Raw genomic sequence first — 15,227 nt, 5'->3', positions numbered from 1 at the left:
ACACAGATTGAGATTTTCCAGCTCATCTAGCCTCCAGCAGCATCTGCTGTTGAGGTTTTTCTTCAAAAACAGCGCGTGAATCCCCTCGTGTTCCCATTCCTTTCCAGGTAAATTCACACGCAGAGGCAGCACGGACACAGCTGCCGACGCCGACAGCCTGAGCGCCAAGCACTCCCACTCCCACCACTCCCTGCTCAGAGACATGCCCGACCACTCCAACAGCCACAGCGACAACACGGTGAAGGAAGGTGAGCCGGGACAGCGGGGGCTAAACGCGGAGGAGTTATAGGCGGAAACCGTCAATAAACATGTCAAGGTTTATTAAGAAACAGAGTCTGGGAGTCGTGTTGTTTCACCATTAATTAGATCCGTTAGAAGATGGCGGATGTTTCTGTCTCTGCCGGGTTACGTAATGCAGTCATTATTGGGACAAACACACACAGATAACAGGCCTGGTTTTTAGATGCAGAGCGGCACTCAGAACCTGAACTGAAGCGGAAAACAAACTTCACTAATCAGTTCATCTTTATTGACAAGAATCACTTATTTTGGTTGTTTTTGTTTCTATACCATGAGAATCTATGGAACCCCTTAAATGCAGATAGAATGATCAATAAAAAGTTTTTCCCAATCTGTATATATATATATTTAATCATCATAACCATGTACCTCATCAAGCAATAATAAATGCTAACAAGAAAAAGGACCACTTTTTTTTTTCAACATATCAGACACCTTAATGCAACCTGAAATTTGTTAAACATTGTTCATTTACCAGCGCGATTATTTTTTGTGAGATTTGATGACTCTCACAAAAAAAAGTCATCATTTTAAAAGGAAAATAAAAATAAGCAAAGAGGTTTAATGGATTAAGCGGAAATAAATGCTTTTGTAGCTCTCAAATATAGGACATAAATATCAATAAAAAAATCCAATAACTGGCTCTAACTGGCCAGAATTTGAAGTTCAAGTTACTTAGAGTTTTTTGTTGGCCAAAAAAGTTAAATGGACAAAAGAACTGAAGGCTTTATTTCCAACCCTGATTAGGGCTTTCTTCCTATTCGCTTTAATTTTTAATTTTCAGCTTGTGAAATTGTTTTCCTTTTAATTTTAAAAAAAAATTTGTTTGAGGGGTTTCTAAAAAATGACTTGAATTTATAAAGATAACGGGAATGGTAAGTGGAGCAGAAGACGTCTGATCACTTGTTACAGTTGATTTGTTAATTTGGGCTTTTTTCTTCAGTTTTTACAAAAAAAAAAGATGGTTGCTTACGTGTCATATAATGCTTTGGTAATTATTAACAATCGAAGAGAATGGGGGAAAATTCAGTCGAAGAAAAACCTTTTTGGGGATGTCTTGCTTAATGAATCGGTGGATTTGGGTTAAAACACTGAACTGTTCTTGTGAAGTGCGATCTCAGATCTCCACCATCACCATGGCGGCGTTCAACACCACGGTGGCCTCCTTCAACGTGGGCTACGCCGACTTCTTCACCGAGCACATGAAGAAGCTGTGCAACCCATCCGCTGCGCCCGAAATCCCCGTGGAGCCGCTGGCCTGCACCAACCTGCCCCGCAGCCTCACCGACTCCTGCATCAACTACTCCTGCCTGGAGGAGGGCGAGAACATCGAGGGCACCAACAACTTTGTACTGAAGAACGGCATGCTGGACCTAACGGTGGGGACCCTGAACGCATCTCCTGATAGCTCCATCCGGCGACATAACGCGCTTTCCCTTTCCCTGCATCAGGCCGTGCTGCGGGCGCTCTATGCCGTCCTCGCCCACGACATCAGCTCCAGGATCTGCGACGTGGCGCTCAACATCATCGACTGCCTGCTGCAGCTGGGCGTCGTCCCCGGCATGGGGAAGAAGCTGTCCAAGCAGGACAACAAGGAGAACCAGGAAGCCCGGGCCAAAGACCCGGCCGGCCAGAGCCTGGCAGGTGGCGCCCAGGGCGGCGGCCCGCTTCCAGGAGCCGGCGGGGGTGGAGACGGAGGTGGAGGAGGGGGGAGCGGCGGAGGCAGCGGGCAGGGGAGCAAGGATGACGTCAAGAATAACAAAGAGAACGACAAAAAGGTGAGTTCAGAGTTTATTCTGTAGATTTTAATCTCGAACACTTTCAGAGTATTATAAGCCTGGCGGGCCACCAGGCTTTACTTGCCAGGCTCAGCAGGATTTTATTTATTTTATTTTATTTTTTTTAATGTTTCCCTTTTTTAAGACTTTATGGTTGGTGTTTAGGTATTGTCAATAATGTCTTCCAATAATGCATAATTACACTGTGAAAACATAAAATCTTGTCAAGTGTTTTTTGTCCAGTTTCTAGTGCAATGATCTTAGTTCGCTTCATATAAGAAAAACAAACTTACAAGTAGCTTTTCAGCAAGATATAGGAGCTTGTTTTAGTAAATAATTTCTTAATATTGATGAAAACGTTCTAGTACCATTGGTAGATAAATTCCCTTATAACGACATTTTTCTGTTATAAGTGAAATAATCTGCCAATGGAACAAGAACTTTCTCATCAATATTAAGGAATTATTTACTTAAAACAATCTCCTATATCTTGCAGAAAAACTACTTCTAAGTTATTTCTGTCTTATTTCGAGTGTACTAAGATATTTGCACTAGAAACTGAACAAAAAGATTTGGTAAGATTTTGTGTTTTTGCCGTGTACCTGGTGATATTTTCAATTTTCCTGTCTACTTTAAACGTCTTTCAACTCAAAAACCCCAGTGGGGCCGCCGGATGACTGGCTTAGCACCACTACCGGCGGCCTTAGCGAGTTTTCTGGGAGAAAGCCCGACTTTGTTTTCTTCTTCATCAGGAGGAAGAGGGTTCTGGTTTCAGCACCCACCGCCTGGCTCTCGCCATGCTGATCAAGATAGTTAAGTCTCTGGGCTGCGCTTACGGCTGTGGGGAGGGCCACCGAGGACTGTCAGGAGACCGCCTCAGGATGCAGGTTGGACGCTTGATCTCAGCTGATTATTTCCCTATGAACATGGAGAACACTTCATGTATTCCCACAGTCCTTTATGATTATTGTATATTTTATGTTTCATTGCAGGCCCAGAATTGTCTGACTAATCTGTATAAGCTGGACAAAGTGCAGTTTCGCCAAACAATGCGCGAGTATGTCAACAAAGACTCCCTCAATAACATTGTGGACTTCCTGCACGCACTGCTGGGCTTCTGCATGGAGCCCATTACAGACAGTAAGTATGTGGAGTATCTGAGTGGGATGCAAGCCCTCAAAACGTTTGCATCAGCCTTGATTCCAGATGCAGAAACTGGATAAAATTGAGCAGCACAAGTATTAGTACGACATTATTTTTCTACGATTCGTTTAACGTTGAACACGTATGCAGGATTTGCTGCAAAAAGTCAGGAATGAAAATATGCTTGCATGTTAACATGCTGCAGTTTAGCTGGCATGTTAGTATGCTTACCATCGAGTTTAGTCTGCTAACTTGTTAGCACCAAATAACTGCTAAAATACTAAGCATTTCCATTCACATTCAGCTTTTCAAGAGCTAATTATTTAAAAAAAATACCTGGTGTTCTGGCAAGGTATAAAAACATGCAGATTTAAGTATATTCATTTGATGCAGAAAATCACCACTTCAAGACAAATATGCTAATGCTAGATCTTAGGCTAACATTAGCTTTTAAGAAAATTAAGCTAAGAAATAAAAAAATGCTCACAAATGACTTTTTAAGGTGAGACTGACTTCTTAAAGTAAGATTTGGAACAAGAAACCATGTTATTAAAATATGGTGATAAGCATACAGCCTAGCTTGGGCCTGTCTATTTTTTTGGGGGGGGGTAAAGTTTAACATAATAAACATTTTTATAACTTGATTTCATTTTATTACAAATTTTAACCATAGGCAAATCTGGATAAGGCATGTATGCATGTTTACAGAAGGCAGACTTTAATTAAACATTGGATATTGCAACTGCTACCATTAGCATATACCTCAATTTGAGATAGCAAACACTACTACAGAAAAATGGATTTAAAAAATACACTAAAGTAAGAAAGGTTGAAAGTTTGTTTTTGTATATGTGTAAGAGAAAATACCCCAGAATAATAGAAATGCTAATATTAGCATAAACCCAAAATGTGTAAAATTTAAAAATTCCTCGCTACATGAAAAGTTTGGGAAAATATTCCAAACTCGGACTTTAAAAATGTTCACACACACCATAAAATGGCATATTAGGGAGTGTGATATTAAGCTGAGCTTAAGGGTTTCTGAAAAAGAAATAAATACAATGCTGCATTAGCAAACGGCAACAGTGTGTAAAGTTTGGGATCATTAGCTTGTCTCTGGTACAAAAGACATGGCTAACGGCTAAACCACCATTAAAAATAATCATAGCTTATACAATGTGTTTTGACAAAAAAAATTACTTTTTGTTAAAATGTAACAATTTCATACTACTCTGATACATAAAATTGCTAATAATATTACGGTTTGTAAAGTTTGAAACAAGAATTATCTGAAGGTATTTAAATGTTTAAGGTATATGAAGAGCAAACAAAAGCATAAACGTTGTGAACACAAAGGCTACAAGTCTTTCCTGAAGATTTAGAAAAAAGGAGACCACTCTTCTTTGCCATATTTTTGATATTATGCCAAAGTTGCATGTAAGCTAAACTGGCCTTAGCTTACATGCTAAGACCAGCATGAAAGCTGGTTTTAGCATGTAAGCTACGACCAGCTTCTGGCCTTCAGTTTCTGGAAGGCAGATTACCCTAGAAGTAATATAACAGTGATAAAATTAGTGTGTGTCCCTTTAGAAGGGCCTCAATAACAGCTAGCATACTAGCAGTGAACAAAGCTAAATGTTTGACCCTGCTGTCCCACCCTGCACCTTGACTTTGCATTCCAGCCCTACCTGTGTCTGTGTGTGTGTGTGTATCTGTCTTCCCCCTCTCCTCCATTCACTTGTCTTTGCTTGTCATATTTTTGATGTTTTCCGCCTGCTTACCTTTTCTTCATCCACTTCAACTAGCCAAATCCTGACTTCCTTACTCGCTCATCCATTCTGTACACTTGCCAATTGGAAGCTTCTCCCATTGCATTGCTGCTCTAACGGTGGCTATGAGACACAATGAACATGCCAGTTTTCCAGTTTTGCACTGAAATTTTGAAGTATTTTGTACACGGTACTGTCATTTAGTACAAAATACTCCGCAGTTGGCAAGTTGCTGAAGCAATGAGTGTTTTGTTGATGGAAAGTGACCAGGGCACCTTGTTCGTATTTTTTTATTTCATTTTATTTTTTTGTGTGCGTTTTATTTTTGACTTGTGTGCATCTTGGGGTCACCTCCTGGTGGAGGTGGGGTGCCACGTCTTTTCTGAGACCACCTTACATGTCTGTGCTGGCCTGATGTCAATCAACTTGTGCCCCGCCTCTTTTCTCTTGCAGAGTACGGCAGTGCAGGTGAGAGGTCCAGGAGGGCGAAAAAAAGAAACATCGGTAGATACACACGATTAATGATTAATAACAGTCAATAACATAAGCAGTACGATGACTTTACTCACCCAATCAGACCCTTCCCTAGACACCGCTTTCATCGCTGCACCCCTCACTCTGTCCGAAAGTGACAAACTCGCCTGCAACTCCTAAACTTACACCTGTGTGTGTTGAATCTGGCTTTATTTTTGCAGTTTCATCTAACTGGACCCAGACAATAAGCCCCCTACTCTGTTTAAAGCAGGCCTTAGTCACTTGCATGTATCCCCTACCCAGAATCCTTTTAATTTTGCTTCTCCCCCATATGCTTTACGAACCCCTTTCCTTTGCCCCTTGCCTCCTTTCTGTTGTATGGGCTCACTACTCCAGCTGGTCAGTATTGTCCCCCTCCCACTTCCATCCCGCCGACTGAACCGGCTCCTGTATCATCCCCGGTCTCTCCTGCCTTCCTGCTGCTTCCAGACAAGGCGGGCTTCGGCAACAACTTCGCCACGGGGGACAACAAGTCGCTGGCGCAGAACATGGAGGCAGTGGTGGTGGGCTGCATGTTCAAGTCCCTCATCACCCGCTGTGCCTCGACTACACACGAGCTGCACAGCCCAGAAAACCTGGTGAGTGGGACGAGAAGTCCATCACTACTTTTTTTTATCATGGATGAACAGAAAGATCCTGACTTTCTGCTTTACTCAGTGATCACAGTGTATAATCGGATCTTATTTTCCATAAACAGACCACTTTGTACCGACAGAAACAATCAAGGTACGAACCACTGCTTTGTTTTTATGTATCGCCTTATCAAAAGACCAAGATCAAATTTAATTTTAAGTTTAATTTTTAGCTAAATTTGTTATTTGGTGATATAGCAGAATATTTGATGTGAAGAAATTCCAACCAGAGACCACATTTTAAAGTATTTGACTAATTGTTCCTCCAAGATAAATAAAACTTCTCCAACACGAAGCACTTCAACAGAAAGCATAGAAACATGATTGGTTTTCGTTGTTGTTTTCCTGCTGTATTGGTTTCCCCATCAAATGGCACTAAAGTTGTATTACATTACAGAAAATCTGAAAGGTGTGTTTAAAACTAGAAACTGTAAACAATGCTGCACACTTTAGCTCATTTTTTATGATTTTGAAAAGTGGAAATTTCTATTAAATTGATATTTGTATTCATTGTGATATTAACTGGACAAGTTAGCTTTAGCTCCTATGTATACCAGGTATTGCACCCAAGTTAGCTTCAGCTCCTGTAAGTAACACAGGTACCTAGCTTATAGCAGCTATTCTTGCCCCGCTTTGTCTGGGGGAATGTAACAAAATGTAAATAGTTTTGTGAGAATTAAAAATATCAGCTGAAGATTATATATTTTTTTGTAACCTGACGTCCCAAGCAGAAATAGTCTTCAATACTACACTACCTTTACATTACAACGTTAGCTAAAATTGGCTCATTAGCACATTGGCCACCATTTGTTTAGATGTTTTCATCATATTGGCTTGCAACACCATATTAACAGATGGTGAACATATTAGCTAATATGCTATATTAGCGTACATGAGCATTTAAACCAGTATTTGTCATTTAAAATTGAATAAATAAAAAAGATGCTCAGCAAGATTTAGAGCTCCATTTTTATTAGCTTGAGTTTAGCGCTGTCGTTGCTAGACAACAGGATATATGCCCAGGTAATGGCATATATCTGGGTGTATACACCTACCAATTTTTGCCGTGGATGATAGGCCAGGTCCTTCCAATGATTAATTAATTTAGATCCACCCACCTTCTATAGTATTAGTTCAGTATCATATTATTTTCTTTAAGGTAAAATGCTAACATGGGTATATTAGCTTATAAACCAATATTTTGACTAAAAAGCTACTGTTAGTTCACATGTTAGTGTTATTGCATGAAAAATAAAAATAATACAGCTAGCTTATGAAGCTTTACAGCTTCACTTGACTGATGAAAAATCTATGCTTCTTTATGGAAGCATGGATTCCACAAAGAAGGACGTTATTTATGGTTCATAAATTGTAATACAATGATGACTAGCTTTTGTTAAGGAAGGTTTTAGTCTGAACTGTAATAAAAAGGTCTTCTGCCCACAGGCTGAAACTGGTGCTTTGATAAAGTCCAGAGAGGATAGCTGCAGAGAATTCATCCTGATCTGTATGGATGTGAATAAATGGCGAATATCAGCCTGAATGTAGCTCCGTTCTCCAACACGGTTTCTCATTCGCACATCAATCTCACTCTTGCTTTGCCTTCGCAGGGACTGTACTGCGACATCCGCCAGCTGGTCCAGTTTATAAAAGAGGCCCATGGAAACGTGTTCCGCAGGGTGGCGCTGAGCGCGCTCCTGGACAGCGCCGAGAAGGTGACTGCCACCAAGAAACCCGACGAGAAGGACGACGGCAAACAGTTCGGACCAAGAAGGTAGTGGCCAATCACTGGCTGGAGTCATTCTGAGAGTCATGGTGTTTTCTCTAATCAATGCTGAACCGCTTCCCTTGCCTGTAAATGTAAACAAACCTCTGTGTATCCAATCACAGTGACTGTTTCTCATCACTGCTTGGTTATTTTTCCTCATGTCTTGTCACCATCTTGTCTGAGTGAATGATTTGATGCTATCATTCTCAAAATAATGTGGCTAAACACTTGAGAAAGTCCTCTTTGTATGCCACATTACTTGACTACACCAGCAGCTTCACATAAATACATAATGAGTAATACTATTTAGTGGTAACAATATTTAGTCCAATTACAGCAGATAATTCTGGTAAAGCTCACCGGTTATGTGAAATGGCTAAAACACGAGGGAAAGTTGTTGTTTACCTCTGGCCCTGAGCTTTTTCCAGAACTTGTTGGACCCTGTCTGTCCATCTCTGGCTGACCCAGAGGGGACAGTCCACCTCCCTCTGATGCGGACCATGGTTTCAACCTTGAAGGCGCTTTTTCTGATGGTTCCCATTTGGCTGCAAACTATTCCAGTGCTCCTGGAAGGCTTTGGCTTGAAGACACTAACATAATCACATCATCTTTGTAAAGCAATCAAAGGCTGCTTTGTGGGAAATATGGCATTATTTTTGATATGATAAAAATACTGGACAGAAGCTGGTGAAAAGTTTGCAAAACTTTGAAAATGCTCAAGGATTGTCTTGTTTGACATGATGTGACATCAATATAATGTATTCTGCTGAGGAATATGGCAACAGAAGAAGAAATGCCTCTTCTCAGGCCTGGAAAACCTCTCTGAGCCTCATGGGAGAATGTGCTACGGTTTGTCGAAAGCAAGGTTGAACGTTTGGGAGAAGCAACAACAATGAACCCCTTTGAATTTAATGTTCTATCTGAAGAGAAATCTAGTGGTGGTACCATCATGGTTTGACCTGTACCTAGCTGCTGCAGCAGAAACCTGGCTTTACAGAAAGGCCTACCAAACTGTTGGCATCTGAACCGTTATGAGGCCTTACCCACCCAGTTCAGCTCCATTCTGCTTTTGCTTGTCCTGACCTGCTCCTCGCTGCATCGAATGAACTCATTTGGCGCCTTACTCAAGTGGGCTGTGTTGGTATGTGTGTGTGTGCGTGCAGGTCTGAGGCGGGTGTGTCCGGGGAGAAGGGTCAGGTGTCCAGTGCTGCAGATGAGTGTCGCAGCTGCATCTCCAGTAGACCCCCCCAGACCCCCGAACAGTGAGTGTCCAGATCACAGCATCTCCATGAAACATCACCTCTGTTGATCCCAGCTGCCATTCCAAACTGTCTGTGCTCCCCCTTTGTGTGATCTCACGTTGTTGCCGTTTTGGTGCGTAAGTATTCACACCCTCCCCTTACCGCCTTTCCTCTTTGTGCCGCTAGCGATGAACAGATCCCGGGCGCTCTGCTTGGCAGGAAGGACTTCTGGAGGAAGATGTTTAAGTCGCAGAGCGCCGCCAGCGACACCAGCAGCCAGTCGGAGCAGGACACCTCGGAGTGTACCACCGCACACTCCGGTACCACCACCGACCGACGCTCCCGATCCAGATCCCGACGCATCTCGCTCCGCAAGAAACTCAAACTACCGATTGGTGAGTCTAATCGTTCTACAACCATCTCCAAACAGCTCAGTTTTATCTTGCAGCTAATGACCAAGTCTTCTTCGTTTCCATAACCATATCTCAATCTGATATATGTGCTTTGTGTCCAACGTTTGTTCATCCTGAGAGGTTGGGTCACTTCATCTCTTCAATCTGCTTTGTGTCCCTCTGTGTGCCTCAGCATGCCGTAGGACCGCCCGCCTCCCCATCACTCACTCTGTCCTACGTATGTGGACGCGAATCCATCCTCTGATCCATCCTCGTGCAATGTTTTCTCCCTCTCTTTGTCTCGTTTGTCGGTCTTCGTCTGTGTCCCATGTGTGCACGCTGCTCCAGACCCGGAGTTCATTTTTGTCAACTTTATGTCTTATGCAATGAGCTTCAGTGCGGAACACCACCAACAATTAGCAAAAATTCCCTCTTCCAAAGACCTAATTTAAGTAAATTCATGATGCATGTTCAAACTCTGTGTGTAAATCTGTTTCCTGTCTGTTGGACCCTGCATGCTTATTTGCATTAAGCTGAAAGTGTTTCATAAAGTTTGTTTTAGTTGCCTTATCGTCCCGATTGGTCCAGGAAACTGGCTGAAGCGCTCCTCCCTGTCTGGGCTGACGGACGGCGTGGAGGACCTGCTGGACATCAGCTCAGTGGACCGGCTCTCCTTCATCCGTCAGAGTTCGAAGGTCAGCCTCCCGGAGGAGCCCCTAGCTATAGCCGGAAGTGCACGTCGTAACATGTTTCACGTTTCAGGTGAAGTTCACGAGCGCGGTGAAGCTGTCTGAAGGGGGTGCTGCGGGGCCGGAGTACGGCAGGGACGAGGAGGAGAATTTCTTCAAGCGGCTCGGTAAATGGAGGTCTGGCAGGAGGAATCCATCCAAGCTTCACCACACAGAAGAGAAAGATGGTAGACCTCCCCTTCCCTGGGGTGTCCCACGCTCCATCCTGCTTTTGTCTCTGCGCGCTCTCTCTGTCCTGTCTCAGTGGTGTCCTGTCTCGTCCCGTCTTTGGCCATCTGTTGTGCCGTGTCTCCCGGACAGCTGTTGAACCGAACCTTCTCAGCCCGTCAATGTTTAGATCATGTTTCTAAGACGTTTTGCTACAAAAAGTTTCCAGAAGGTTGTGAACAACAAAAACAACAATAATTTGGGGCACAAGATATGAACTTAGCTGCATTGGGTCCATTTAAAATAGTTTGCAATTCATTAGTTGTATGTTAATAGTTTGAGTTTGGCACATATGGGCTGGAAATATGAGCCCACTTGGCTCATCCCAACATATGGGATTAGTTGTGGGTTCCCAGATGACCTTCCTTGTATGAGTTTAATGAAGTGTGGATTATGGCCACATCTTGGAACAAAACATAACCTGCCTGTGTCCAATAATCAGTTGCATATGAAAGGGGGCCCAACTAGGAAAGAGAGAGAACATCCATTAAGTAAAGACACCTGGATGTAGATAGATATGGCAGTTAGCTTACTGGGCTACATGTGAAGCCAAGATGGTTTGGAAAGGGTCTAAAAACATTGACCCCCGTTTGAGATTTACTGCGTTCCGTATCGGTCCCAAGGTAATTCCTTATATAGCTTCCCATCCAGGACGTTTTGGAAAAGTTTTGTTTGGGTTTAATATCTGATGTATATCAGACAAAATACTGGTCATTAGTTGTAATTACTTCTAAATGTTACCCATTTAGTTTTGAAGTAAAATTATGTAATTCAGGAAGTAAATGTTTTTTTCCGAAATGTCTAAAAATGATTGAGTGCATTGTGTTTTTTGACTTTTTGAAACTTTTTGTGCAAAACCACAACGCTCAGGATGGGCGCCATCCTTCCACAATAAGTCGTCCTTCAAATCTCAAGATGACCCAGAACCTGAATGTAATTTGCCTGAAGCGCCTTGTGTTGTTTCCTCCTGGTGAACCTGGACGTTGTCTCTAATAAATCATCTGTTGGAGAGCATCTCCCTGCTGCAGAGCATCTCCACGCCAGCTGTACCATGACGCTGTCGGTGCTCCCTCTGTCTCTTCTGTGGTGACGTTGTGGTGGTATTTTCCAGCTGCTAGCTAAACGACAGTATCGTCTGCATACAGCTTTATCTCTGTGGGGCTGCGCTCACACTTGATCTGCCATTGAAGGTATTTTCTTTGTGTCATTTGGCAGCAAGTTGAAGGAGAAAAGGAAACGGCGTTCACGTGTCGGCTCAGCCCGTGGCTGTTTTCTCTCGCTCATGTTTTCATTCGTGTTCAATGTGCTGGAAGGCCACGTTACTTCATATAAAGTGAGACCTTTGATGCAGTTTTCCTATGACACGCGACCTGCTGTTCCAGCACCTTCCATCTGTGCCCCGTTCTCCAGGACCTCATGGTTTCCAGGAGCGCTTAGCGGCCAGTCAGGAGGCCATGAAGAACAAGAACGTGGTCAACCTGGGCGCCATCCGGCAGGGGATGAAGCGCTTCCAGTTCCTCCTCAACTGCTGCGAGCCGGGAACCATTCCTGACGCCTCCATCCTTGCTGCCGCTCTAGACTTGGTACAGGCTTCTCTGAAAATAGTCAAAATTAAGACTATTAGACACCCAACACTGGTTTTCTTGTCAAAGGGGATTATACCCATTGAAAGCCAGCTTCTCACTAGAATACTTTAAAATGAGGAGAGTACGAGCTAGTGTTAGCTTTGGAGAGGCTAGTGACTAGCATGCCTATGCCACCTTCTTCTATACAGGAAACTTTATCAAGGAAAATACTATATCTGTCGCACAATAGATAATCCAACATGACATCAAGCATAAACTTACTGTATGCTGAACTTGGCTTCTGATTAATGCTTCTGATTCAGCAGATGGCTAAAGGGCGATTCCACCTAACTTTTCACTACCTTCATCATCTTTAATTTGCTTTAATTTAAAATCTTTAATGCACAGACTGCTCAAACATTTATAAGATTATTTTACACTCAAATATATATATATAATTATATAATATGCGCCGCTAAGTTATTAGAACAGTTTGAACATGTAATTTTGTTATGGTACATATTTTGTAGTTGATTGATCATAAGTTTATATTAATAAAAAAATATAGGTACAATGGCCCTATGGCCATCAGAAACCAACTTCATTTTCTATAATCCAGCATGTTTCTGCTTGGAGTCATGTTGGTCTACAGTAAGCTGTCAAAAGAAAACCTCAATGCATCTAATGTATGATGACTGTTGTATGACATCCATGTTCTTTGATAAAGTTTCCTTTAAAGAAGAACATAGGAGTTGTACTGTAGGTCACCAGTCTAGACATGCTAGCTTATCCAAAGCTAACGTTAATTAGTAGCCTCCTTCTCATTTGCCAGTGGCATCTGTTCAGTTTCTGATGCCGGCCTATCATTAATCAGATCAGTAGTACCAAAATTAAGACTACTTAATTAAAAATGTAAAAAAAATAAAACCAAGCCAGACCGGATCCGTTTAATCACTTTTTAACGTTTCTCTGCTGTTAGGAGGCTCCTGTTGTGGCCCGCGCTTCTCTGTTCCTGGAGTGCGCCAGGTTCGTCCACCGCTGCAACCGTGGCAACTGGCCAGAGTGGATGAAGGGCCACCATGTCAACATCACCAAGAAGGGCCTGTCCAGGGGCCGCTCGCCGATAGTGGGCAACAAGCGGAACCAGAAGCTGCAGTGGAACGCTGCCAAGCATTTCTGCCAGTGGGGAGATGTGAGTTAAACAGGATCAAACCGAGCTGCTGGTCCGTCCGCCTCCTCTAACGGTGTCTGTCTGCGCACAGGCCATCGGCACCAGGCTCAGTGAGCTCTGTCACTCAGACAGCGAGAGCCCCGCCAACATCCTGGGCTACGTCTACGACGAAGAGACCAAACGCAGGATGAGGAAGGAAGATGAGGAGGAGGACTACTTAGAGGACAGTGAGTCACATCCAGGCTGCCTTAAGGAAGCAACGAGAGCTACAGGGAGTTGGTTTAGATCAGAGCGTGTTGATTTATTTGAATGGCCTAGTCAAAGTCCAGACCTGAATCCAGCTGAGAATCTGTAGAAAAGCTTGGAAATTGATGTTCACAGATACCAGCCTGACTGAGCTGGAGCTTTTCTACTTTGCAAAGCTGGTGAAGAATGTTAGCTGTTGCTGCAAAGCGTCGACTCAGGAGGGCTAAATACAAACGCACACCGCACTTTTCAGATTTTTGAGTTGCATAACATGTTTAAGATGTATTGTTTTCAGTGCAGCACTACTCTGTGTAACATCCCATTTAAACATCATTGTGGCTTACTGCCTAACTCTAAATCCCACCTATTTCTTTAAATGTAAATTTTAAAGTCCCGCATTTTTTATTTTTTCAAACTCATAAACTTCACTTATGAAACTTTGTGAAACATTTTTTGATGGGAGAACTCTTTAACTAACTTATACATGAAGCAAACTTTTTGCTGAAACGGCACAGATTTTTAGAAATTTAAAATCTGGAACTGCTACATGCTAATTAAAAACATTTCAGAAATTTCAAAATTATATATATATTTTTTATGTTGTATGTTTCTGGTCTTTGTATATAAGGGAAAAAAATTCCAACTTTTAAGCCAATAAAAGTTAATATTAGAGACGAAACTGGAACTTGACCAAAATTCTTCATCAAAAATTTATTTTGATTTTTTTATTTTATTTTAAATATTCTAATTTGAATCTAATCTTACTAATGGAGCCATGTTGTGAGCTGTGATGACTTCCTGAAGTTTCAGAAAGAGCAGGAGTTCCTTAAAAAGACAGAGGTCCAATTTCAAGGCATCAAGTTATGAAGTGAAATTTCAAATTTCTTTTAAGTCATATTTGACATATATGGTAGTTTTATAACAACTGAAGGTAATATAGTTAAAGGATTGGGATATAAAATGTCACTATGTGCCTGGAAAATACATAAAACTGCCCCTTTAATTCAAAAGGTTTGAGTTTTGAGCAATTTTTTTGTTTGACTACCAGATGGCAGCAACTGTCTCTTACTGCCCCTTTAAAAGTCTTTCCAGCGGGGGTAACCTGATATCTGATGAGACGATCCAACCTGATCAGTCTTCACCAACATCATAAATACACAACATCTTCATAACCTTTTGACCTCAGGAGGTGAAGAGTTTAGGATTTAAATATGGCCAGATTAGAGGTTGTATGTGTTTCTTGTGGCTCTAGGTGTTCTGATGGACTCCAGTTTATTTGCTGACCATGGTTTTTGCCTCATCAGACACAGTGAACCCTACGAAGTGCGGCTGCCCTTTTGCCCTGAAGATGGCCGCCTGCCAGCTGCTGCTAGAGATCACCACCTTCCTGCGGGAGACGTTCCCCTGCTTGCCTCGCCCTCGGACCGAGCCGCTGGTGGTCAGTCCTGAACCTCTCCTCTTAATGTTTCCTGTGTTGGCACCTGAGACTGTACTGTACTGATACGTCAGCACGGTGTGCTTCAGGACCTGGACAGCTGCCGGCTGCGCCTGGACCCGGAGCTGGGCCGCCATCGCTACGAGAGGAAGATCAGCTTCGCCGGCATCCTGGACGACGAGGACGGCCACGACTCCCTGAACAGCAGCAGCCACACACTGAAGTCTGACACCACGGGGGAGGAGAAGAAGCCCCAGGAGGCTCAGGGTGAGCCACAGGTCGGCAGAACCCCCCTCC

The 15,227-nt window shown here is 42.8% G+C and overlaps 1 protein-coding gene across 4 annotated transcripts in view; it reads left to right on the top strand.

Annotated features, from left to right (window-relative positions):
* unc80 (unc-80 homolog (C. elegans)) overlaps positions 1-15,227 on the top strand; it is a 52,451-nt gene that overhangs the window by 7,579 nt on the left and 29,645 nt on the right. For 3 of the 4 annotated variants that reach the window (XM_032556361.1, XM_032556360.1, XM_032556364.1), the window contains exons 11-27: positions 108-248; positions 1,411-1,679; positions 1,752-2,078; positions 2,831-2,965; positions 3,071-3,218; positions 5,444-5,494; positions 5,861-6,102; positions 7,767-7,930; positions 9,088-9,186; positions 9,352-9,560; positions 10,146-10,252; positions 10,320-10,473; positions 11,924-12,096; positions 13,058-13,270; positions 13,341-13,476; positions 14,800-14,933; positions 15,020-15,197. In XM_032556361.1, the coding sequence (XP_032412252.1) occupies positions 108-248; positions 1,411-1,679; positions 1,752-2,078; positions 2,831-2,965; positions 3,071-3,218; positions 5,444-5,494; positions 5,861-6,102; positions 7,767-7,930; positions 9,088-9,186; positions 9,352-9,560; positions 10,146-10,252; positions 10,320-10,473; positions 11,924-12,096; positions 13,058-13,270; positions 13,341-13,476; positions 14,800-14,933; positions 15,020-15,197 (2,880 nt within the window). The remainder of the gene's footprint in view (positions 1-107; positions 249-1,410; positions 1,680-1,751; positions 2,079-2,830; positions 2,966-3,070; positions 3,219-5,443; positions 5,495-5,860; positions 6,103-7,766; positions 7,931-9,087; positions 9,187-9,351; positions 9,561-10,145; positions 10,253-10,319; positions 10,474-11,923; positions 12,097-13,057; positions 13,271-13,340; positions 13,477-14,799; positions 14,934-15,019; positions 15,198-15,227) is intronic. The other variant, XM_032556363.1, reaches the window with a different exon arrangement.

This window comes from Xiphophorus hellerii, chromosome 24 (assembly GCF_003331165.1).
Source record: "Xiphophorus hellerii strain 12219 chromosome 24, Xiphophorus_hellerii-4.1, whole genome shotgun sequence".
In the NCBI taxonomy this organism is placed as follows: Eukaryota; Metazoa; Chordata; class Actinopteri; order Cyprinodontiformes; family Poeciliidae; genus Xiphophorus; species Xiphophorus hellerii.
The sequence above is the reverse complement of the archived record's forward strand: the minus strand, read 5'-3'. Positions and strand labels throughout refer to the sequence as shown.